General features: G+C 52.7%; 9 protein-coding genes across 9 annotated transcripts; 4 read left to right on the top strand and 5 right to left on the bottom strand.

Annotated features, from left to right (window-relative positions):
• Nucleotides 1-54: 54 nt before the first annotated feature.
• Nucleotides 55-2907, top strand: BDZ99DRAFT_377411 (uncharacterized protein; the record flags this gene model as incomplete). Its single annotated transcript, XM_033715065.1, has 7 exons — nt 55-216; nt 284-1112; nt 1165-1375; nt 1429-1588; nt 1642-1921; nt 1974-2059; nt 2110-2907. The coding sequence occupies 7 exons, from the start codon at nt 55-57 to the stop codon at nt 2905-2907; spliced, it is 2526 nt and encodes an 841-aa protein (XP_033583256.1).
• Nucleotides 2908-3309: 402 nt separating this feature from the next.
• Nucleotides 3310-5964, bottom strand: BDZ99DRAFT_433398 (uncharacterized protein; the record flags this gene model as incomplete). Its single annotated transcript, XM_033717397.1, has 4 exons — nt 4576-5964; nt 4264-4527; nt 4091-4213; nt 3310-4048 (listed from the first exon to the last, which is right to left on the bottom strand). The coding sequence occupies exons 1-4, from the start codon at nt 5718-5720 to the stop codon at nt 3310-3312; spliced, it is 2271 nt and encodes a 756-aa protein (XP_033583255.1). The 5' UTR covers nt 5721-5964.
• Nucleotides 5965-6332: 368 nt separating this feature from the next.
• BDZ99DRAFT_458165 (UDP-glucose 4-epimerase Gal10) lies at nt 6333-7349 on the top strand. Its single transcript, XM_033718852.1, has 2 exons — nt 6333-6781; nt 6857-7349. The coding sequence occupies exons 1-2, from the start codon at nt 6462-6464 to the stop codon at nt 6960-6962; spliced, it is 426 nt and encodes a 141-aa protein (XP_033583254.1). The 5' UTR covers nt 6333-6461; the 3' UTR covers nt 6963-7349.
• BDZ99DRAFT_132926 (thiamine pyrophosphokinase-related protein-like protein) lies at nt 7002-8342 on the bottom strand. Its single transcript, XM_033712627.1, has 2 exons — nt 8185-8342; nt 7002-8124 (listed from the first exon to the last, which is right to left on the bottom strand). Exons 1-2 carry the CDS (start codon nt 8223-8225, stop codon nt 7218-7220), a joined length of 948 nt encoding a protein of 315 aa, XP_033583253.1. The 5' UTR covers nt 8226-8342; the 3' UTR covers nt 7002-7217.
• A 1088-nt stretch (nt 8343-9430) lies between these two features.
• BDZ99DRAFT_514885 (uncharacterized protein) lies at nt 9431-9880 on the bottom strand (the record flags this gene model as incomplete). The annotated part of the gene is made up of 1 exon (XM_033724920.1): nt 9431-9880. The coding sequence occupies one exon, from the start codon at nt 9878-9880 to the stop codon at nt 9431-9433; it is 450 nt and encodes a 149-aa protein (XP_033583252.1).
• Nucleotides 9881-10459: 579 nt separating this feature from the next.
• On the top strand, nt 10460-12536 carry BDZ99DRAFT_471533 (calcium/proton exchanger; the record flags this gene model as incomplete). The annotated part of the gene is made up of 5 exons (XM_033721731.1): nt 10460-10463; nt 10558-11317; nt 11368-11615; nt 11668-12357; nt 12403-12536. The coding sequence occupies 5 exons, from the start codon at nt 10460-10462 to the stop codon at nt 12534-12536; spliced, it is 1836 nt and encodes a 611-aa protein (XP_033583251.1).
• Nucleotides 12537-15783: 3247 nt separating this feature from the next.
• Nucleotides 15784-19466, top strand: BDZ99DRAFT_433386 (uncharacterized protein). The gene is made up of 3 exons (XM_033717396.1): nt 15784-16010; nt 16136-17632; nt 17685-19466. Exons 1-3 carry the CDS (start codon nt 15859-15861, stop codon nt 19081-19083), a joined length of 3048 nt encoding a protein of 1015 aa, XP_033583250.1. The 5' UTR covers nt 15784-15858; the 3' UTR covers nt 19084-19466.
• Nucleotides 19467-20172: 706 nt separating this feature from the next.
• BDZ99DRAFT_458160 (FAD dependent oxidoreductase) lies at nt 20173-22240 on the bottom strand. Its single transcript, XM_033718851.1, has 4 exons — nt 22146-22240; nt 21928-22040; nt 21548-21872; nt 20173-21312 (listed from the first exon to the last, which is right to left on the bottom strand). The coding sequence occupies exons 2-4, from the start codon at nt 21954-21956 to the stop codon at nt 20602-20604; spliced, it is 1065 nt and encodes a 354-aa protein (XP_033583249.1). The 5' UTR covers nt 21957-22040; nt 22146-22240; the 3' UTR covers nt 20173-20601.
• Nucleotides 22241-22290: 50 nt separating this feature from the next.
• Nucleotides 22291-23740, bottom strand: BDZ99DRAFT_458159 (GroES-like protein). The gene has a single exon (XM_033718850.1). The coding sequence runs from the start codon at nt 23504-23506 to the stop codon at nt 22565-22567; it is 942 nt and encodes a 313-aa protein (XP_033583248.1). The 5' UTR covers nt 23507-23740; the 3' UTR covers nt 22291-22564.
• Between the last annotated feature and the right edge of the window lie 743 nt (nt 23741-24483).

Raw genomic sequence — 24483 nt, 5'->3', positions numbered from 1 at the left:
ACGAATATAACCTCGAACGTCCCCGCCATTGCCGATAACCACCGCCCCACCACCATGGACTCCGGCGCGAAGCTCGAGGCCACTGACTCGCAGCCCAGCGCGGACGGCGCGCAGAAGGCTCGAAGGAAGGGCAAGAAGGATCTCCTGGTCGAGGGCTCGAAAAAGCGGCGATGCATATCAAGTGCATGTGTGCCCTGCAGGAAGCGCAAGTCAAAGGTAGGATGCGATCACATCTCGTACCCGCCGCGGAGATACACCCACCAACTGAAGCATCTCCATTTAGTGTGACGGCTCAATTCCATCCTGTTCTGCATGCGCCGCTGTATATAACACCGTGTGCGTGTACGACCCGAACTCGGACCACCGGCGAAAAGGCGTGTACAAGAAGGACATTGACAATCTCAAGACCCGGAACTCGACCCTCCAGACCCTCGTCCAAGCAATTCTAAACTACCCCAAAGATGAAGTCGCTGCGTTGGTGCAGCAGATTCGGACGTGCGAGAGCCTCGACTCTGTTGCCGAAGCCATAATCGCGAAGGAAAATGGAATGGATGAGGACGAGGATGAAGCCGTGTCGCCGTACAGCGATGCCTCAGCATTTGCGCAAACGTTTGAGTCGAAGTTGTCCGGCAAGATGGGCGAACTGCGGTTGGAGGACGGCTCAACACGCTACATTGGGGGGACCTCCAATCTGATATACCTTGGAGCTGGATCGGACTCCGACGAGGATTCTGAGTCGAACGTAGAGCAATATATGCAACAGGAGAACCCAATAACGTCGTGGACGACCGTCACATCGGACCCGGGCTTGATTGTACACCTTATGAACATGTATTTTTGCTGGCATTATACTTTCTTTACTACGTTATCAAAGAGCCTCTTTTACCGCGACTTCTTACTTGGGAAACCTCCTCCAAACTCGCGCCGGAAAACTGAATACTGTACTCCTCTCCTTGTAAATGCGATGTTAGCTCTGGGATGCCATTTCACGTCCTGGCCCGGATCGCGAGCTATTCGGGATGACTCGGCTACTGCGGGTGACCACTTCTTTAAAGAAGCTAAGAGATTGATCTTGGTAGACGATCTTCATGAAGTGCCGAAGCTGACTACGGGTCCGTGTCTGAGAACGCAGCCCCTCTCGTAGATGTGCTAATCCTCTCTTAGTACAAGCACTTGCTCTCATGTCTGTTCGTGAAGCTGGCTGTGGCCGAGAAGCCAAGGGCTGGGTATACAGTGGAATGAGCTTCAGAATGGCCTGTGACCTTGGACTCAATCTCGATTCTGGTGGAATGTATCATGACAAGAACGCAGCTTTAGACGAGACGGAGGAAGATGCGCGTCGAATCACGTTTTGGGGATGTTTCTTGTTCGACAAGTTCGTACTTCTGCCACGCATTCGGAAGCGTTTGCTTCTAACATACATTCTAGGTGCTGGTCAAACTATCTCGGACGACTCCCCCAGCTGCCGACCTCGATAATAACAGTACCTAAATTCGAGGTTTTCCCCATGGAGGAAGCTGATCTTTGGTCTGCATACACCGACTCAGGCTTCAGCCAAGCACATACGCAGCCATCAAGAACTCGCGCTGTGAGCCAAACGAATTTATCGCTTTATTTTACCCGAGGCTAAATGATATATAGGTAGCTCGCCAAATCTCTGCCCTCTGCGAGATTAGTAATGACCTGATAAACTTCTTCTACAACCCCATCGACATGGATAAAGCGAAGGGTAAGCAATCTGAGCTGAAGAAGCTGAGTGAGATTCATCAAAGACTGGAAACATGGAGAAGAGAGCTTCCCAACGAACTCGAACCCAAGGAAGGGGGATTGCCGAGTATGTTGGTGATGCACATGTTCTTTCAATTACTATACATTCATCTGTTCCGGCCTTTCCTCAAGTACAACCAAGCTACTTCACCGCGTAAGATCCCTCAACTCTTCTTTATGCTGGCCATCTTCTGAGAATCCAGCAGTACCAGCTCACGTCTCTCCACGTAAACTATGCACCCAGGCCGCAGCTATGATCTCTAAGCTACTCCGACTCTACAAACGATCCCACGTAAGCTCTATCCGAGCTCCATTCATGCGGCCATCTTTTAACCATCTCAGGGCTTGAGGCAAATCTGCAACGTAGCAGTCTACATCGCCCACAGCGCCTGCACAATCCACCTTCTCAACCTCCCCGAAAAGAACGCCAAACGCGACATCATCCACGGGGTCAAGCACCTCGAAGAGATCGCCGAAGGCTGGCTCTGCGCCCGCCGAACCCTCGGCATCCTCAGCGTGCTCGTCCGCAAATGGAAAGTCGACCTCCCCGAAGAAGCCGCCGCCGTCCTCTCCCGAACCGACGCCAAGTTTGGCCCCTACGGCGACGTCACTCCCAAGGTCCCAGCCCGCAAGCTCGATCCCGTATCGTCGCCGCCGCCGCCCCAGTACGCCATTCCCCCCATCCAAAACACAACCCCTTTCTTCCCCGCCGACCCCAACATCGCCACCGCCATCTCCTCAGAAGCGCTCCGCAGCACCTCGGAATCATACTCCCTTCCCCCTAGCTCAGCAGCCGACCTCCAGTTCCCCCGCGCGCAGCGCTATCCCACAGGCACGCCGGCCGCACAGCCCGCGCGCCAGTCGCTCGACAGCAGCACGACCTCGTCGGGCGCGTCGCCGAGCCAGCTCTTCGGCGGCGGCGTCGACGCGCTGATCAGCGACGGCCAGGACTGGTGGCTGCGCGACCAGTCGCAGCTCGCGCTGGGGTTCGACAACTGGAACCTCAGCGACGCGGATATCGCGTGGCTGAACACGACGACGGCGGCCGTGAGCCCGAGCAATGGGCATACGGCGAATGGGAATGGGAATGGGTATGGTGGGGTGCTGAATTTGTATAATGAGAATGACTGGTATCAATGAGGTGGAGCGATGGGGGGATATGCGTTAGAGATGATGGGTTTAGGGGAATGGAGTAAACCGATTTGGAGGCGTTTTTATATATGCCCTGGATCGGAAAGGAGATCTTGGAGTTGTGATGGATTTGGATACTGTAGATCTCAAATTTGTAATGGACCTAGAGGACGAGCTAGATAATATTCTTTCGTCTAGTAAGATATTGAGCGGTGGATTATTAGTGCTGGGTCATAGACGATTGATGAAATAGTCTCAGCTTAGCCTTGTTGAAGAGAATGATATCAAACATATGCCTATAAGATGGGACAACATGGCTGCTGAAGTAAATCTGTTGAAGAGAGTCATATGAACTACCTGGAGGATAAATAAACCTTGCCGCCTTCCCTAGAACGCCGGCCTTGATCCCCATCACTCTATACGCGGCCTCTTGGTAGGCGGCATATCGCTGTACTGAAGCGGCCGTTTTTCAGGTCTCCGTCCAGCGCTCCAGAACCGATTTACCTCTTCCTTTGGTAAGTCCGCCAACTCCTCCCCGTCCTCGGCGAAGGTGTTTTCTTCATTGAGCATATCCTCCGTCATTAGCGCTGCGTTGAGTTGCAGCGGGTCTTCGTTCTGGCGGTAGAAGGCACGCTTGAGGAACTTCATCCGGGGATGTCTCTTGTGCAGATACCGACCCAGCAAAAAGCTATCAATGACTGAAGGCTCGATCCGCCTGCTGACAACATCCAGCTCCAGCACCTGCCACGACTCGTGGCCAAGCAACTGCGCGAGCTGTTTAGACAGAGACCAGGCTTCGAAGATCTCCCGTGGGATGAGGAGTGTAAGCTTTTTGAGGGCTGTGAGGCGGAGGGCGTAGCGTGCCCAGAATTTCCGCCAACCCTTTAGTTCGCGAGCAACGAGGGCGAGTTCGCCCTTTGATAGCTGGCGATTGGATTTTCCCCAGCCGGCCACGCCAGGCATGTCTAGGGAGTACTGAATAATCAGCTCGTCCACGAGATGGGCGATGTTGCTCAGGTTGAATCGTGCTTGGCTTGCAGCGAGAACTTGTTTTCGCCCTGCGCCCTCTCCGACGTGGTGTTTATAATCGGAGAAGTACACGCTGCTATCGAGTCCGCTATTGCTGCACGACATCATACGATCACCTATTCTCAAGTTAATGGAAGCACCGATGCCAGGTTCTTTATTGCACTTGCCGATCGTTAGTCTCACCGGGATGCCCAATTGGCGCAGGGTCTCGAAGAAAGCCTTCAGGCCGGAGATGATGTCAGCCTTGGGCTTGGTGGTGGCGTGATCAATGTTGTCCGGGAATACACTGCTCCTGTATCAGCATAATTCGATGGTGGGTATCGAACAGATACTTACTCGCAACACAGAGAATCCCAGGCAAAAATTGGCTTGAAACCACAGGTAGTTGCCATCCACTTCAAGGCGGATTGCATCTCCTCATCGACGGAATAGTCAGGGTGCTCCACATGGCGGTGCGTTGGTCTATGGATGGAAACGAAGTGGAAAGGGTGAAGGATGACATCACGAAGTGACTCTGTAGGGATCAGCTTGATGTGAGATTCTTGGGAAGCAGTATGAAGCTCCTTGAACATGTTGCATAGAGAATGGCCGACTCCTTGGGTAACCTTGTTGCCAATCTCCATGTGATCCCGCTCACAAGCCTCATAGTCACCGGTATCGAAATCCCCCTCCTCTTCTCGATGCTGCGTCCCAGGGATCATGCGATGTGTCAGAAATGGGTAGTTGTAGCTTCGGAAGCTGTCGCGATGTTCTTGCATCCAAGTGCAAAGATTGAGTTCAATCTTGCAAAGCTTGCGCAGTTTCGCGTTCTCGGAGACTAGCAAAGAGAGAAAAGGTGACATGTCGTGCAGTCTCAACGTCGTCAATGTCGAGGGGCCATGAGTGACGAGCGCATCGACAAAGACGCAGACTCGCTGATGTATTTCCCATTCGTTCCATGTGATGTGGCGAGAGCACCCTCGAACTCCCAATGTCTTGAGTTGCGTGCAGGCCGGAAGAATGGTGCTTGGGACAGAACTCATGTCTCTACGACGCGACAGCCGAAACTTAGACTTGAATTGGTAGTCGCTGTATGAATAGTTGTACTCGACTCTGGAGTGAGCCGAGAAATCAGACCAATTGCAAACTTCCAGCTCTTGGAGCCGTGAAAAGAGAGTCGGACAAGCTTGGAGTAGCTCACTCCACGTCCATATCTCGGCAGGAGTCCACACAAAGTCCTTGATGTTAGAGATATCGAGGCTCGTTAGATTCGGTAGATTGTCGGATATCCACTTGAAATCATCAATGGTGGAGAAATGGCCCATTGCCAGCTTAGAAATAAACCTCCTATTGCCATCATTGACGGACGCACAGAAAGCTTCCCAGCGCTCGCGGCCAGAGCTCTTGTAATACCAGTCTTTCATCCGCATTTCTCTAACATCTTCGAATTGAATTGGATACTTGAATATGACCTCATCGATGAGCTTGGACTGCGATAATCCACGGCAGACTAGCTTGAGCCTTAGAGCGTCCGCACGCTCAAGGTAATCAGCAACACACCTGAAGATGTCGGCTGGAATGCTTAGAATTGGATTCGTAGCATTGTTCGGAGGAGCTTGGGGAGTGTCAAGTTCTGGGTTATCGTCGGTAGCCATATCTGTGGCTGGCGGGGTGGTTCCTTTAGTACGCGGTGGCAACAAGGAACTCCTAACCTGGCGACGTTCGAGCTGCTCGAGGCTCCCCAGTAGTTGTTGGCTTGGGCGAAAGATTCGGCCGCCGAATCGAGTTTGTGTAAGTAGGTCGAGCAAGTCCATAGGACGATGTGGCTTGATGAGCACCAAGCCTGGATGAAAGAATGCGCAGTGGCAGAGACGTCTAGCTCAACTGTGCAATCAAGGTGAGGAGAAGCAAGTAGGAAAACAGTCCAGAAGCTCTCCGTTAGTCTCGTGCAACCAACATGAGCCAGACAGATATGAGGAAAGGCTCTCTGATAGGCGTATCCGATGGATGCCGAGGAGATTTTTTCAGCCGGCCTTGGTTCCTCCAGCAAGAACAGCCCGAACAAGCTGGCTACTAGGTTGTCAGGAAGTGGCTGATGCTGCGGTCGTGCCGATTGCGCCTGGAGGTCAGTTTGTAGCTATCGGGCTATGGCATACCCATGTTTGACCAGGCTGAGTACAGCTCTTGAGGGAGGATACTTGTTGGATGCCTGAGCAGGCACAAACTGTAAGGGAAACCGTAGCACAAGCCCAGCGAACGATGCACTCGCCCCGTGAACGCAGTGAATGCTGGATGTCCTGGCGGTTGACGACGATGATGTTCTTGGAGTTGACGCTGCAACGCTGTGACCCCGGAGTACGTGGCCTGTGCGGCTACCAAGCTGGCGACGCCGCATTTATGGTTTTCTTTGAACTATTCTACCGACGCAAACACACTGAAGCTCGTCCACCCACGCCGCCAGCCCGCGCAGCTCCCAAACCGAAGCCAACACTGCCGCAGTAGCCCGCGACTCCTGAAATCTCTCTTCGAAGCCGCCAGCTCACGTGCTGCCCGCCATGGCCGACTCCCAACTCTTCGAAGAAACCTTCACCATCGAGACGGTCGACAGCCAGAAGTACGACCGCGTCTCGCGCGTCATCGGAGAGTCGACTGACGGCCAGACGACCTTCTGGCTCGACATCAACCATGAACTCTTTCCCTTGATCGAAAAAGACAGCGTGCAGATGGTTCTGGCAAGCACCCTCAACCTCGACGGGACAAAGGACGAGAAGGGCTGGCGAGAGCTGTCGCGCATGGATAGTACCCTCGCTGATATGTACGACTACGTGTGTCACGGCAAGGTATACCGATTTGAGGAAGGCTCCGGCGAGAACATGTGAGCTCTATCCCGCAGTCAAAAAGTAGCGGGCGAGGTTGGTTGGGATCGCTGCTGACAGAACTGGTTCTATAGCAAAGTGTATATCTCGTTCGGTGGGCTGCTGCTATACATCGACGGTCCGTACAAGAAACTCACACCGCTACGAATCGACTACGTCTACATGCTTCTGAAGAAATGAGAGAACTGGCTACGGGAAAGAGGTGATCTGCGGATGCCGTACAAAGGATATGAACAACAACCGGCTGAGGGTATTGGACACGAGGAGTCTCAGCTGCTATCTAGACATAGAATAGTCCATGGCTCGAACCAGGCCTGCTTGGAAGAGAGGCACTTTGCATGGGTGGCGTTCTTGGAGGACTCTTCTATTTGGAGGCTCGCAACCTCTGGTCTCCGATCTAGCGCAGGCGTCCGGATACCTACAAGGCTAGGCGGCTCATAGAGTTGGGAACTCCAACCTCCGATGAAGCCTCGAGACAATCTCGATATAGTCCTTCTCACTCTCGTATGTCACGATACCGTGCCGAATGAAGAAATCCAGTGTTACAGCCGCACAATTCGGCTTGAACTCCCCCCTAGCCATAGCCTCCTTGACCTCGTCCGCACTCCACAGGTAGAACTCTTCCACCTCATCATCGCCCGGCTTGGGTATCACGTCCTCCGGCAGCTCGATGTCGTAGACGAACTGGCACTCCGGTTGCAGCAATCGAGTCTCGCCTCCCGCCCTTTCATCCCTGACGTAGGAATATGTGACTGTGCCACAAGCTTTCGCTTTCTCTCGCACCAATGCCTCTGGTAATGAAGCCTCCTCTTCACACTCTCTCACCAGACACTCAAACGGCCCCTCGCCAGAAGCGATGCCGCCCGCCACAGCGTTATCCAACATCCCGCCATACGTCTGCTTCGTCCTCGCCCGCCTGGGGATCCAGAGCTTCAGGCTCCCATCCTTCCCCTTCACATACGCCACCAGATGCACGCCGTACGTCACAATGCCCAATAGCGGACTCGCGCACCGCTCGACATTGAAGAGCAACTCGCGGTTCTTGCCATAGACGGGGTATAGCTCATTCCGCCACTTGCTCAGCACCTTGAAGTGTCCCGTCTCCCGCATTGCCACCACTGTCCGCATGACTACTTCGCTGCGCTCGGCGGCTGTGTCCCCAGCCATCAGCGTCAGCGTGCGTTCGTCGTCGTCCAAGGTCCACGAAGGCAGGCCGCGGAAGATTTCGGCGACGGAGGGCAGCACGTAGCCGAGGGCGTAGTCATGGTCGGCGACGCGGAGTTGGTAGTACGTGTCAATGCTGGCGAAGTAGGCGACTGGGTCGGTTTGGTAGTATGGGAAGCTGCGGGCGCGTTAGGCGGGGTGAATGCGAGACTGGGGAGATTTGGGAGCTGCGGAATACCTGTCGCACTCTTCAATGAGGTCGAGATTGGATTTCGTCATCTTGGGCTATGAATCTGGAGATTGGGTGCTCGGAGTTCATGAAGAGAAGAGGTGGCTGGATGCTTGCCATTTACGTCAACCGGCAAATCTTATCGATAAGCAGTAGGGCTGAAGGGTCCACAACCACACTAGAAAACCCGGGGTTCTTAGCGTATTGCTTGAGAATCTTGACAATGAGCTTCGCAGGTTGGCAGTCTCTTGGCTTCGACACCTTTGACAATATCATGGACCGATTCTAATGGACGATCTAATTGTAGCGCTGCTGACCTTCAAGTCCGACGATCGCTGCACATGTCACGTGACGCGTACCCGACACGCGATCGAAGCATTCCGTTGCGTCCAGGGCTTGCGCTGGTTGCTATAGCGACTTTTGATAGATGTGTACTTTACCGTATGGCAAATTACGTACATCCTACGACCCGGGTTCATGAAAATACGAGCTACCTAGTCAGGTAATTAAAATGACAAGTGGTGAAGGAGTTGTGGACTTGAAGGCGTTCATTAGTTGTTTAAAATCGTACGACTTGTGACTATGAGAGTCTCCAGCTCAATATGAAGGAAACATCTTTAAGAAAACCACGCTTCGAATCATCAACAACCTGATTTATGCCCATCTGCGGTGGTACGGCATACACGATTGTTCGGATGCAGAATTGATTGCTTTACGGGAATCTGATGATTTGTTTGAGAGCTGCTGTTGCTCCAAAGCCGATCGTATTTGTGCCAAAGGCCACGCCAGCTTGAACGCGAGTTTGCAATTGACAAATGCCTCTGATGCGAAATTACAGTACAAGGGAAGCGGAAAAGGATCTGCGCATTGAGGCAGTGCAAGAGTCCCCCACGTCACGGTTCCAGGCGGTCTGATTGTCGGTATTTCACAGCGTGCTCCGTACGTAGAGGCAAAAGGATCATCAGCTCGGGACCGACATAGATATTCCACATGGAGTGGATAATGCGACTGATATACTGTGGTCTGTGCAGCTTTTGAGGCAGCTGAGCAGCCCCGTCAAAAAGGCTTACTGCGAGCTTACTTGCCAAATACAGCGGCTATTTCGCGACATATGTCCTTGTAGGGGCCAATCCAGGCCCGGCAAAATACATCATTGGCCATTATATATGTCTGTAACAATGCTCTGTACCTTATTTCTCAACTTACGGCGAGTAGTCAAGTGGTATCCCGGTCGTGAGCAGGGCGTATAACCCACTCAGCGTACGTGTAACACGTCGCCCGTCCGCCCGCATGCACACCACTCTCTGCAGGTGGGCGTCGGGGTCTTCGTGGCCTCAGCCGTCTCCAGTACGGCTCCCAAGGCGTAGTAGCCCGAGTCGGCCGGCTGATCTGTCGTGTTGCTGGCGTGAGCCGGCCGCTTCGCAACGCTGGACTCGGGTCTATCGTGCTCGTGGCCGTGCCTGTGTCCTGGAGAGATGCCAGGAGTGCGGCGAGAGATGCACTTGTCCGGCGCAAGGTGGGTCGCACCAGTGACAAGGGCGCGAGGATGGGCCCTCGAATTTTGAGAGCGCGCCAGTTGAAACATCGAGAACATGCACTGTGTCCACCGCGCGACTTGGCGATCCGACCGAGAAAACCTTGATTCCATGCCAAGCAGCCCAGCAGTCTGACGAGCGTCTGCTTGCGCCTGTGACGCTGTTGGCATGCGCTGGCCGCTCTAAACCACGACGTCCCTTCGATCAATGCGCGAGCCACAACTCTCCCAACAACACCGCCCACGCAAATTCACTTGAACGCTGCCTGGTCGTCCTCGCTGTGGCTGGTGTGACGCTCTTCCCCACAAGTACCCGCAAGTAAACAAGGATCAAACGCCGCCCGACGTATTTGTGGCTGAGCACCCTCCATCTCCCAGCTGCCCTGCCATCCTCCTTTCTTCCCATCATTCTCCCAGGCGCCGACGGTAAGCCTTTCTCTGTATTCCAGGCAGCTTCCAAATCGCTCGGGCTGTGTCCTCTTACAGGCCTGCACTTACTGACCGGCACAGATACCGACAGGCTGCATTCACAGCCTTCTCCACACAGATAAAGGCGTCCGTCCGCCCTGTACTTTTGGCCCCCAATCACCATCCATCTGCCACTCAACCTTTGACTTTGTGTTTCCCCACACCGGAAGCCTTCTTTCGGGTTGCCTTTCGCGATAACCCCTCTTCGGACAAGGCTGAAGTTGCAATTGCGGCTTCAAGGCGACTGTTGTGACGCGACGCCCGTTGGGATCTCATATCGCTATGCGTACGTCTTTCATCACCAGCACCTCGTTATTCTTGCTACTTGCAATAAACACACCGAGGATGCATTAGGACTATGCTCACATTCAACAATATAGATTCTGTGCGATCAAAAGCCAGGCGCGCTGCCTGGTCGATGGAGGGCAGCACTCCGAACTATAACCCGTTTGCGCGAACGCGGTCAAACGAGAGCAGACGTCCCGCAGATGAGGAAAACAACCTGGGCAGAGTAGTCTCGGAAACTCATTTGGAACCCACGATCGTAGAGCAGCGTCGCGCCGAAAGTCGGCAGGCGAAGGAGGAATTCCCAGGTCCTCATCATGCTGAAACCGCGCCTCCCACATCGGCAAGCAGCGAAAAAGCTCCTACGGACATTGGTGCTGAGAACAAAGCAACTAATGGGGTCGCGAATGGTGAGCCGAGTTCGACATGGGGCACAAGCAAAGAATCCGCTGAGACTAGCGACACCCTGGTTCCCGCTCCGAAGAAGGGACTAAGAAACCGTATGAAGTTCAGGAATATACTCCGGAAGAACACCGAAGAGGATGGAAACGAAGGCCTGGACCGCACAGAAACCGCTATGTCAGAGAAATCCGCGAAGCGCAAGGAGGCACTGGCTCGCAGTATCCCAGCCATGCAACAGTTCAAGGCTGTCTTATTCGGGTCATGGATCAACGTCCTGCTCATCATGGTTCCTGTTGGCTTCGCTGTCAACTACGCGCATCTTAACGGTATAGTCGTGTTCGTTGTCAACTTCATTGCCATCGTCCCGCTAGCGGCCATGCTCAGCTACGCGACCGAGGAGCTTGCGCTTCGTACTGGTGAAACCCTTGGTGGTCTCCTGAATGCATCTTTTGGGTACGTGTAGTGGCCACTGTGTAGATTGGCACCACTGACTTTGCTCACAGAAATGCCGTCGAATTGATCGTCTCAATTCAAGCGCTCTTCAAAGATGAGATCATTATTGTCAAGACTTCGTTGATCGGAAGTATGCTCTCCAACTTGCTTCTCGTTCTTGGAATGTGCTTCTTCTGTGGAGGCGTCAACCGATTGGAACAGTTCTTCAACGTGACCGTCGCCCAAACTGCTGCCAGTCTTTTGGCTCTTTGCATCGGCAGTCTAATCATCCCGACTGTGTTCCACTCCATGCTTTCAAGTAAGTCGATTCTTGATTTTTCACAACCTTAGCTGTATTGACTTCATTCTAGCCGATGACAGCGACGCCAATTTCTTCAGAAACCAGGAGCTTTCTCACGGAACAGCTGTCATGCTTCTCATTATTTATGGCTGCTATCTCTTTTTCCAGCTCAAGTCCCATGCCACGATGTACAATGAACCGAGCCAGAAGGTCGAGAAAAGAAAGAAGGCGGGAAAGATTGAGGAGGGCGCTAGTAGCCGTGGAATCGCCACAATTGGTGCCGGCAATGCTGCTATGGCTGGCGGCTCTGTTAATCAGACGCAACTGGTTCAGGAAGGAGACGAAGAAGAAGAATTCGAAGATCCCCAGTTGACTTTATGGGGTGCTCTCGTCAGTCTGGCAGCTTCTACCGTTTTGGTCGCCTTTTGCTCCGAATTCATGGTCGATAATATTCAGAGCGTGACAAAAGGTGGCAAAGTCTCCACCGTCTTCGTCGGTCTTATCCTGCTTCCCATCGTCGGCAACGCTGCCGAGCACGCAACTGCAGTCACTGTCGCGATCAAGGACAAGATGGATCTCGCCATTGGTGTTGCAGTTGGATCTAGCATGCAGATTGCCTTGTTAGTCCTCCCGCTTGTCGTCATCATTGGCTGGATTGCTGGTAAAGCTTGTATGACGCTTTACTTTGATACTTTCCAGATTGCAGTTCTCTTTATCACGATCTTGCTCGTGAATTACCTCATTCAGGATGGCAAATCTCGTAAGTATTGCGTCCTCCTAGAGCTATCTTCGCTAACATTATTAGACTGGCTTGAGGGAGTTCTACTTATGGCGACCTATGTCATCATCGCCATTGCTGCCTGGTTCTACCCAAGTGACTTCACAAACGACCCCAGGTGTCCGATCGATATGAACGGCAAGGTTACACCCCAATTTTGATACTCTCCTCTTGGCGTCGCGGCGTAATCTTTGGGGAACTGAACAATGCTTGAGCCCGACCAGGGCCAAAACACATTGGAGTTGGCGGAAGATTTTCAATACATTTGAACAGTATTGAGTTCAGTCTCGAGTCTGAACAATAGCCTACACGGCGGGTGTTTTGATTTGTTACGAGCGTGTATCAGTAGACTTCATCTAGGCGACTTGTTTTCTTTTGTGCTGTATACGAAAATACCCCAGCGCGCGGCCAGCGTGGGCAGTTTCTTTTTTGGGGGGTCTATTCAACTTAGCGGACAGTAGGGTTTCAATGGGCTTCTTGGTGGGGTTGATTTCACGGAGTCTTCCATCTTGGATCACAGTAAAGCTACCAATTCTACTTTAATGATAGTCAAGGCATGCCTTCATGCGTGAATGGGCTCCATGTCTCTAATTTGATGTGCCAGGTCAGAGTTCTCAGCCCCGAAACATTGCATCGCGTGCTAACGGAGAATCAGTGAAATAATTTCAGTCTTTATTAATCGCACAGCTTACGAACAGATATCCACGAAGTCGTTCGAAATGAGAGATGCGCCCTAGATCATGTCACATCTTATCTCATGCTCTCTCGACTCACATTTTCACAACTCGACCTCGTCTTCGAAACAACACTCATCTGAGGTTACCACGAAATAGACATCTACAGTCATCGCCTCTTGCATGTAGCTCACCACGGCAGTCCGCCGTCGTAGAGAAACCACAGTCATCCTTACGCACTTCTTGCGGTCCCTCCTTATAATGTAAGGTTCGCCGCTATGGGATCTAGGTCATATCAAAGTGGGAGCTTCAACGGAAACTTAACGCCAATGCAAGTTTGAAATTGCTCTGACCAGGTTGCCCACTGACCTGGTACTGCAGGCAAATCGATGTATTCTTTCCAGCTGTTCAACCTCTTTATCCAAGAATGATAGCGACAGGTAATCTGGGAAGCCAGCCTCGCCGTGAAGATGTTCAAGAGCCGTTCGAGGATCAGGGCCTTCCCGGTGGGGAACGTGCAATCTATCGTTACAGCGCTAGGAATCAGAAATAGTACTCTATGGAGACTTCTGGATTACCTAGTCCAGATGCATGGTTAGCTAAGTTGAGGACATTCTATCTTCGAGGAATATGAGCGTCATCGTAGCACTCTAAGCAGTGCTAGAGTGTCAACAGGCCATCGTCTAGGACTGTAACCCCCAGGCTGGTATTCGACATGCGTTCCTTAATCTTTGCTTCGAGCACATTCAGATCTCTTCGCACCTCACATCAAGCCCTCAGCGATCTTGATTTATCCTACTTGATAGTCTCCACAATTGTCCCTCTGCGTAACACGCTCCCGTAACTTTCTCATCAAGTCTCCGCCTCCAGCACACTTTCCGGCAGTTCCACACCTCTGCACTATTTCAAACCTCACTTGTGATTATTGCTCTTCCACTCTCCATCAGGGTCTAACACTTCCCATCTTACATTCTTCTGCGATATATAAGTCTTCACCCTCCACACTTTTTCCATCCACTACCTTCCATCAACGACACCTCTTTCAACCACTATCTTCCTTCATTGACCTCTCTTCCTCCATCCAATATCTTCCTCTACTCACAATCTGCCTCCATCTACCAATCTTCTTTCCGTGGGCTACTCTTTCTTCGCCAACGACACTTCCTTAACCCACTAACTCCATCCATCCACTACTCATACTACATCAACGACTTTTCCTCCACCGACTACCTCCCTCCGTCCACTACCTTCCTCCTTCCTCCATCCACCACCTTCCATTCTCTATTTCACTTTGGCATCCAGAAGCACGACGCTCAGGACCGCGAGTCCATTGCTAAGGTAAGCGACCCTCCATCATACGCGATTTCCGGAATTTTGGTTTGGACTGCATTCGATCGATCTCACTACGCCTTCAATATCCCTACTAGATCCCCACAGGCGCTCGAAATCAATCGCTTACCTGACTGCGACCTCTACTTCACTTTCGAAGACACCTTCCCAGTCACGCTTACATCACCTTCATCACGCAATCTTAGCCTCCATCATCCTCACTAGTCGACCTGATGGCTAATTAGTTACTAGTCTTTCGACTCATACTCGCCAACCTCCATCGAGCTCTCAATATGGAGCCTCCTGTTGCTCTCGAACTGTCCGACGAGCAGATGGCGATCGGACAAGCTCAGATGGAGATGATTGATGCAATGGTGCACGATGATGAAGATCGCAACACTACCGTCCCGCCTGACTCTGAGGAAGATCAGTCCGACGACGATGACCATCTTTCCGATGAAGATTCCGACACACCAAAGCCTAGCTCGAGCCCCAACGATAGCGAATCTCCGCCGTCCATCGGATCTCAACATGACCTCTCTGCGAGCGAGCGTGCTAGAGATCTCCAGGAGGAGCCAGCGCCCGATACAGAGATGACCGAGACCAACCAGCAGACCTTCGGCCAGAGCATCGAGATACCTTCCTCACAGCGGGAGATCGAAGAGCGCACTCGACAGGAGCTCGAAAACTACACGCAGCCGGAGCCCGAAGAGGACACTCGGCAGGAGTTCGAGGAACACACTCAGCCGGAAGAAGAGCTCGAAGACCCTATTGAGATCACCGAACGAGTTGTGACTCCCCGTAATCTTGCATCACCTACTCCAGCGGTGCAACTAGCGATTCAAGACCAAGATGGAGATGTGACTATGACTGAATTCACTCCAGCGCCCGAGAGAGCATCGGTCTCCAGAGCTGCTCGTAACACCATCATGAATAGGAACATGGCACCGCCTCCACTGACTCCTTTCAATCCGGGTACCATTACTTTCAACCAATACGATTCAGCTCAGTACAATGGACCTAGAACTACCAGTGAGACTCGAGGCTCGAGGCCTTCCATGGACCTTGGGACGAGTATGCTGGGAACCCCACGCGCCCGAGATCCAAGGTCGTCCCTGAACTTTGGGACACCCATTCTGAATCCCCCTCGCAACCCATCGACTAATCAAACAGTGAGAGACAAGTTCATGAAGATTCAACGGGCTGCAAAAGAGAGAGCCGTGAAGGTGAAGACTACGAGTAGGGATTCGGGACCTATAGCTCGACAGGACACGCCACGCCACGATGCTCTAGGAGATGACCTCGCTAAGCAGCGTATAGAAGACGAAGATGAGAATCTCTTCGCAGCTCAACGGTGAGCTCTACTCCTTATCAAGAGGTATTCCTTAAGCTTACATCAACCAGGTTCCTGCAGCACAAGGCCAAGATCGAAGAGATCAAAAGGAATCGCGACTTGACCTTGAGCGAAGACATCGCTTGGATGAAGGCTCAATCAGCTGAAAACGCTCGCTTGAATAAGCGTAAGGCGGACCAGCGACGAGAGCAAGAAGAGGAGGAGACGATGTCGAGTCCCACTGACGAGGACTCGCTATTCGTCGGGGAGTCTACGCGAACCGATGACGACGAGCGAATGTTTACAAATCACGGACAGTGGTCGTGGGACAACAGCAGCAGCTATGGCGATCAAATGGACCCTAATGATCCAGGGTAAGTATAATTCTTAGTGCTTATGAAGTATCGCTAACATATGCTTCAAGTGAGGGTTCCTCTGCAGGACAACGTCGCCAAGCCTCAATTCCGCGGAAGACTCCGAAGCCAGATCGCCTCAAGGGCAGTATGGAAAGCATGTTAGTCGGGTACAAGGCCTTTGAAGATGATGGAAAGAAGAAAAAGAGACAGATGCTTGAGGCCCAGGCAGCAGCTCTGTCCAAAGGCAAGGGAAGGGGGAAGGGGAAGGCCAAGGCCACCAGCAACACCTCCAACGCCAAGAAAGGCAAGGGTGCTGCCAAAGCTGGTGGAAAAGTGGCTAAGAAAGCCAAGTCCGCGAAATACGTTGGACCGAACATGACGGACGTTGGCAGTTTGTTCACCAGCAACGTTTTCAAAGACCAGGAAGGGAACGAGGACCGCTCAGACCAACCGACCTTTGAAAAGGGAAGGAAAGATCAAGCTTTGAAGCAACTGATTGCAAGTGTACCACTGGAGCACCAGAAGTCTGCTCGCGCCGACAGAAAGGTGTTGCTAGCGGCCACTAAGGACTTCACAGGCCACGGCAGCTGCAAACCCGACAATGACGGCAAATGGCTTGTCAAGGGCATGAAAACGTCACTGAAGAGTTATCAGCTTCTCGGAAGTGCCTTCATGCGCCGCCGAGAGACCGCGGTGGACGAACCTCGTGGAGGCCTGATAGCGGACCAGATGGGCTTGGGAAAGACAGTCATGATGCTTGCTAATATCATCAACGGAAAGGCGCCAAAAGACAAGAAAGACGGCCGCGCTACCTTGATCGTGGCGAGCCCAGCTCTCGTAGAGCAATGGAAAGAAGAGATCAAAGTGCATTGTCAGCCATGGGCTACAGGTGCTGTCATGACCTGGCGGGCAGGCAATCGACTCGACTCCACGGAAGCCTTGAGTATCATGGACTCGCATGATATTATTCTCACTACGTACACAGATGTCATGAAATCCTACCCAAAGACGGAGCCGCCAATTGAGATTCTTGATCCCGAGGACAAGCAGGCATGGTGGGTGAACGAGTGGGAAGAGAAGAGAGGCCCTCTGCACCGCATGCGCTTCCTCAGGGTTGTGCTCGATGAGGCGCAAGCCATCAAGAACCATACCGGCCGTACCTCGATAGCCTGCCGGGGCTTGATGGCTGATCACAAATGGGCTCTCAGCGGAACGCCTGTGATGAACGGAATCACGGAGCTTTACCCGTACTTCAAGTTCCTGAACGTTCCGCATACCGGCAGTTTCAAGATCTTCAAGGCAAACTACTGCAACAAGTCAGATCCGGATACAACTCAGCGGCTCCTTGTCCGGCTCAACGCATTCATGATCCGACGCACGCACAAGGACATCATGTTCGGCGCACCAATTCTGAAGCTCCCAAAAGCTACGCCAATTACGCATTGGTGCGAGTTCAACGATGTCGAGCGTAGTGTCTATGACATTGTGAGGAAGAGGTTCATTGCCCGGATCAACTCGTTTGCTTCCGCAGGCCAGCTTGAAAAGAGTTACACTAACATCTTCGTGTAAGTGCTCGTCTTTTGAATGTGACGCTCGATGCTAACCAGCTTTTGCTAGTATGCTGCTTCGGCTACGCCAGCTTACCGGCCATATACTAACGCTTCAGTTGACCATGCAAGATCTCTTGGAGATGGAGGATATCGAGAGACTAAAGCAGCTGACACAATCTGAGGAGGTCGGCGAGACGGATCGTGGACGCCAGATCGTCTCAATCCGCACGCAACTCACCGCCATGATCAAGGAAATCCGGGAAGCTGATAAGAACAAGGGCGCCCCCCGCGGTTCGCCGGCCGAATCAAGCGTTCAACGAGGCCCCTCTAGCGACGCCGACCTAGCGGACAAAGAGGATGAAGATGAAGATGACGAGATGGACGAAGTCTCTAGCGGCGACGCCATCATTAATACCGGCGGAGGCTTTGGCATGAAGTACGAATTCAAGCCATACCTCGACACGCTCACAAGTGGCAAGAGGTGGGAAGCTATCAAGGAAAAGGCCAAGTGCGCAAAGTGTCACGAAACACCCATCGACCCATGGCTCACTGCTTGCTCTCACATCTACTGCCAATTGTGCCTCGAGGATCTCCAACTCGAAGCAGCCACCACCGGCAGAGACCGCGCAGTCTGCTCTCACTGCGCGCAAATGTTCAGCTACTCGGTGCCGTGCGAGGACGACCACCCGGACGGCTCAAGCCGGGGAAGTTCCCTCGATTTCAGCGGCGACGAGGGAGAATCGAGCACTAGGCACCGCGCCCGACGTTCGCGGAAGAGCAAGGACGTCAGGCCCGAGAGAGAGACCATCCCAGACGACTGGATCGACATGTCCGGAAATGCAGTGTTGCCGAGCGCCAAAACCCTTGCTATCAAGGCGCAGGTGCTGAACTGGCTGCATGAGGCCCCCAACACCAAGATCATCATCTACACGCAGTTTCTGGCCATCATCCGCATCCTCTCGAAGATCTGCCAAGAGGAACAGTGGAATTATTGCGAGTATCATGGAAGCATGAGTCTCACAGCCAGAAGCAACACCATCAAGACGTTTGCGGAAGACCACAGTAGGAAGATTCTCCTTGCGTCGCTCAAGTGCGGTGGGCTTGGACTCAACTTGACCATGGCTTCTCGCGTCATTGTGGTCGATCCTTGGTGGAATCACGCCATCGAGCAGCAGGCCTTCTGCCGTGTCTTCCGCTATGGCCAGGAGTCGAAGACTTATATGACCCGCTTCTGTGTTCGTAACACGGTGGATGAGAAGCTCATCAACATGCAGGAGCGGAAGACGGCAGAGATTGACGAGGTTATGGAGGACGACGGCAAGACTATGAAGAAGTTGGGCATGAGGGATCTCTTGCGACTCTTCGGACCGGTGCGTGAGGCCGAGGACGGAACTCCGTTCATCTTGGTCGACGATCCTCAGAACAACGGCTGCGTCGACCCGGAGTACGAAGATGAAGACCTTTGAACAGCTTGTTTGGGGGCCGGATTAGGGGAGCTGGGTGGCTTTGGTGGAGTTTGAGGGCTTCTAATATGCAGACTGATGGTGACTGACCTACGGTGGTGGCTTGGTTTCTAGTTCTGGCGTTCGGGTTTGCTTTGCTTCCTGGTTTATCAGCTCACGCGGCTTACGAATTAGACTCACTAGAGTCTCTATTTGTGGCAGGCGGAGAGCGTCGGAGGCGTCTTGAGGGGCGGGGCTCATCCGTTTGAGAGACTTGGCAATCTGCCTGCTTTTTTCTTCTCTTCTGATGGCGGCGTCAGATTTGACGGCCTTGGAGATATCTGCTTTCATTTCCACCCCTGGGTAGCTAGACAGACCTAGATAAAAGTTCTTAAGTCAAACGATGGCCCTTTCAGTGAGCTTTTTGGTGAACAGACCGCAATACAGCGCTAGGAGACGGGTCTTTTGACACTCGCTTGACGCCGTCTGAGGTGCCTTGACGAGGTTACCCAGATGCAAAAGCTACGTTTTTCTACAGTCCGACAACCCGTCGAAGGACTTCAAACAGTGGCATAAGAGTGTCAACAGACTAACCGGCAGTGTACTACCCTTGACCAAATATCCACCCTCCTAAGCAGAAAGCTCCCTGGACTACATATCGGAATGAACGCAGATAGCAGCATACACCTGCTTGCCACTGTCAACAGTCCCCCCGTATATGATTAAATCTCTGAAGGACGTGTGAATCGCTAGAGAGCCCGAATCAGCTGGGATCGATATCCCCTTCACCTACTCATCTTACCGGCTGTTTATGGTACTTCATCGAATCACCAGGAAACCGAACTCGAGGTCACTCATCCCAGCCTGGTTTACTTTAGTTACAGCCGTTTGACACCGTCTGAAGGCCGTCGACTCGTTATCAGATATCCGAACAAGCTGGAAGAGCTTGCAGGTGTGATTGAGCTCGTCTTCATACTGTATCTTGGATAGAACATCCCTCGGGGAATCGCGAGGAGTTTGCGAGAATTAGAGCTACGATCGCAACATGCTCTTGTGAGTGATCGTTGCTAGTTGGCTGGTTTGCGGAGGTGCTTTTGTAGACTGTCAGATGGGGAAATAGGGAAACTGTATTGAATGCGCTATGGGAGATCCGGACGAGCAAAGGCGATTCTAAGATCTTAAAACTATCTGCGGCGTTGATGTGGCTACTTTGGATTAAGTAGGCCTGTACCGTATCCACGTTGAATAGTCGATCAGGTTACGTCAAACACCGCTAGAGAAGCTGAAAAATATTTATTCTCGCTCTTTGAGCAATGAGCTTTGGAATTTTGAGGGGTTCTTTCTCTTTTGTGTAGCGGGAGATGGAAGGATTCTGGGACTGTAGCTTCATATTTAAGCGGAAATACGTTGGCTGTCTGGTGTAGTGCGGTGAGCACCGCGGCACTGATGACCACAAGCTCCACGAACGCGTTCATCTAACACTCCGAAAAAAGACAGGAAGACGACACATACCGATGATCTAGCGCTATGGCCCTAACACACTTACAATCTCGCCCTTTCTCCCACAATGCTCTCCACCAACCTTTCCACCTCCGCCACACTGCCATAACTGCTTTGATAGCCCTGCCCAGCGTGCCCGTAGCAGTGAACAACCCAGTTCCCCTCTATCTTCTCCTTTTCGACGCGCAGGCCGTCCCTTCGCATCGGCCGCAGCCCTACACCATGGCGGATCACACTGAGCGCTTCAATACCCTTACCATTCGTAAGTTCGGGGTAGAACTCCACACAGCGCTTCATAATCCGCACCGCGAGGTTCGGATCTGGCTGGGATTCCCACACATCCTTCTGAAGACAGCCGCCCAGGATCGTCCCGCCGCCAACCGCACGCTGCATGACGTACGTGATCTCATCGGCGGCATCGTCGGTGCCGGAAAGGCCTCCCATGACGCCGGGCTCGTTGCGGACGAGCACGATCTGCCCACGGCCTGGGAAGACGGTGGGGTCCATGACGCCACCTAGCTTACCGGCAGAGAGCCCGGTGCAGTTGATGGTGATGGAAGCGGGGGTTCCGGAGTGATGTAGGGCGGCGGCGTCACTGATGTGGGAGAGGATGCTGCGCTTGAAGACGACGCCGTTCTTGACGCATTGGCCGAGGAGCCAGGGGAGGTAGATGGCGGTGTTGATGCAGACGGAGGTGAAGGCGGTGCCGTACTCGCAACCGGCAGGACACTCGGAAGAGGGGATGATGCGGAACTAGGGAAGAGCGTGAGCTAAGGTGGAAGCCTTGCGTAGGGAAAGCTATTGAAAGGTTGCCTGAGGCTTGAAAGTGTATGACTCAAAAAGAGTGACCTGATTGTGCTAATGGAGAGACACAAGGTGTCGTTGCCTGGTGGGACCGCATTGTGACTAGAAGCAGGCATGACTAGAAAGAGATCTGCTGCCTAAGAGGCGTAATACGCAAAAGAAACAACTGCTTTGAGAAACTTACGTCAGCTACTGTATTCTTGAACCAAGGGTCTTTCTGCGACATTACGGAGCTCGCATCTTTTGCACGCTTATACAACACCGTGGGCTGATGGTGAATCCCAGCCTCCGGCACGTTCTTGACCAGCCGGTCTAGTTCAGCCCAAGTATCACGCTCGTAGCGGCATAACTCTGTCCCAGGCTCGCCTACTGGGAGATAATTGGCACCAGCCCAAGGTGATGCGTACTCAATATCATAGTCGCCGGGCATGTGCTTTGCCACGACGGTGATCTTGAAGTTTGCATGCTTGGATAGAACCAGGGTGCTCGTGAGGCCGAGGACTCCGGCCCTAAGGATATGGGATTGAGATGGATGCCTGATGCAGAGGATGCGTGATCGCTTACCCAATAACGATGATATTGGTCTCAGCCATCATTCGATTGGCTCTAATGTAGAGAGCACATGCACGATCCTGGGATGACCTGAGGGATTACTAGTGACAAAGTCTTGAAAGGACCTGCAAATGGCATCATCAGCTGATAAATACTGGCCAGCCTAACTTTGAGGCAGGCACGATAGTTCGCGATAGCGGGGTGGTGGAATACGAAAAGGTTTTGTTTACCAGGAAACACAACGAATAACTGCTGTCGTCACAATTGAGATATCGAGCCCGCGCAATATCTTTCATAGCTGCGTACTCTCACTGGAAACGGAGTCTTCTTATATAGGGGGACAGTCATGGGCTTGCGGAGGATCGCGGTGGGGCCACGCCCTACGCGGGAGCTCGATTATGCAGAACTAGCCAGGGTAATGTAAAGAACGGTAGAATTGCCTCTATTGCTCGTCGATAGTTGAAGGCCATCAGATAACGTAGAATAGACCCTTAGATACCAGTTCTAGTGGTGATGTGGTATCGATTCTCCAATTCTGTTACACCTTTACGACCAACTTCTTCCCACTAACACCTTCGATCAACCTATCGAGTGCCCCCTGAATAGCCTCCAAGCCACCATCAACAACCTCAATCTTTTCCGGCCCAATCTACTCATCAACAAGACCCATTCCTAAATACTTCCCGAAGATGCCATAAAACCAGTTCCTATACTCTTCATTCTCCGGTTGCTCGAAAGCAGCCGGAAAGCTCCCGAAATGCCGTTGCACATTACTCGGCAGATCTAGCGGCCCAAAGGGCGGCTGCGTAGCATATAATTCGCCTCCTTGTTCTGCGAGCACCTGGCCGAGAATGGTGGTTGTTGTTGGGAGGCCGATGGTGTCGAAGACGGCGTGGTATGGGCCTGCTGCTTTGAGCTCTTCGACAATAGACGAGGCAGGCTGTGTGTGGTCGATGATTTTGGCGGGATGAAGCGAGGTTACGGTGGCAAGGTTTCGGGGTGATGAGGTTGTGATAATGGTATAGCCAGCTCTAACTGCGAAGTGCACTGCGAAGCCGCCGACGCTGGAAGATCCGCCGTAGATCAGGACTTTCTTTCCTTCGTTGGCTGGATTTGGCCCTTTGGGATTCGGACGGTCCAGCTTAAGGGAGATAGCCAGTGCAGAGACAGCAGTTGCGAGGTTGGTGATGGCTGCTGCCGCCGCCTCGAAAGTGACGTTGTCTTCAAGTTTGGCTGTTGTTTGGGAGTCGGCAATAACATACTTCTGATATGATCCAGTGCTGGAGTGTTCAAAGGGGCCTACCGGGCCTGTGCTATGACCAGAGGATCTGTGGACTGCAACGCGATCACCAGCCTTGAAGTCAGTGACTGAGGAGCCAACCTTCTCGACTGTGCCGGAAAAGGACAAGCCCAGTATATTGGGGTACGGTATGGGAAAGATCTTGAACTTCTGGAGCTTGGCTTCCACGGGATTCAAACCAATGGCACCGGTCTTAATCAGAAGCTGGTTCGCGGTTGGGGCAGGAGTCTCTGCTGAATCGAGCGTGAGATTGGCCCCTTCTGACTTGATCCAAGCTGCTTGGTTGGACATGGTGAATGACCGAAGATAAGAATGATTGAGCTCGAATGGTAGGATAGGTGTCTAATAGAGTGAAAGGAGGTAATCGAAGCGCTAGTGACAGAATAGAACGCCTGTAGTCAAGATTGTTTGCAGGATGCTCGATTGTAGCAAGTATGGAATCGGACGTATATATATGTAGATGTTGACTTCATGTTGGACGGCATGCTCACGAATGCGCCTCCGACCACAGGTCTAAGGAATTGGTCAGCTAAGGTCCGCCACGATACATGAGTGGATGGTTGAGGTAGACTCTAGGGGCGTCAGGCCAGATATGGTCTCGCCTCGCTACTTACTTTCACCGAGTCTTGGAAATCCAGCTGTCTGTCCGCGCGGATCCCATCGACAACGAACCGCGGATGCTGTGGCAGATAAACAGCAGGCCATACCCTCTGTAGCAATCAATCTAGTGTGGTCGAGCGTGCAACAAGATGGTTCCGGAAAGGTCACGTGACTCGTCAAATCTCAGAATTTAAGAAACGTAACGAGCTGTCTGATACCGCGATGGACCAACCCAGATCGTCCCACCTATCTTCACGTCTGCACGAATTCGGGATCTGGGTGCCTTGGCTGTGGAGGATGCTGAGATGCAGGTGGCATGCGGAGCGGCTTCAGACCCCCGGATTCGCTCGACGCCCATTGGCCAGGCAGGCACTCCTGGGCAGCACCTAGGCTCCCGGTCACCACATGCCCACGCGCGCTCTGCTGCCGCATGCTCCAGACGGCTGCTCCTGTCCTCTGACTGCCCGCGTTGAAGCTGCATCTCTCGTGCACGATTGTGCGTTGCTCGACACCCAAACCCCGACCGCGCAGCCTGGACAGTTCGCGCGCACGGCGCAGGCAGCGGGCGGCGTCGCAGGGCGTTTGTCTTTGAGCTCACCAAAGCGGCATAGCGCGGTATCGTACCAGCTTACGTTTGGGGCCAGGTACATGGGCATCGTCATAAGAAT

The sequence above is a fragment of the Mytilinidion resinicola genome (assembly GCF_010093595.1).
Source record: "Mytilinidion resinicola strain CBS 304.34 unplaced genomic scaffold BDZ99scaffold_2, whole genome shotgun sequence".
Classification (NCBI taxonomy): domain Eukaryota; kingdom Fungi; phylum Ascomycota; class Dothideomycetes; order Mytilinidiales; family Mytilinidiaceae; genus Mytilinidion; species Mytilinidion resinicola.
The sequence above is the reverse complement of the archived record's forward strand: the minus strand, read 5'-3'. Positions and strand labels throughout refer to the sequence as shown.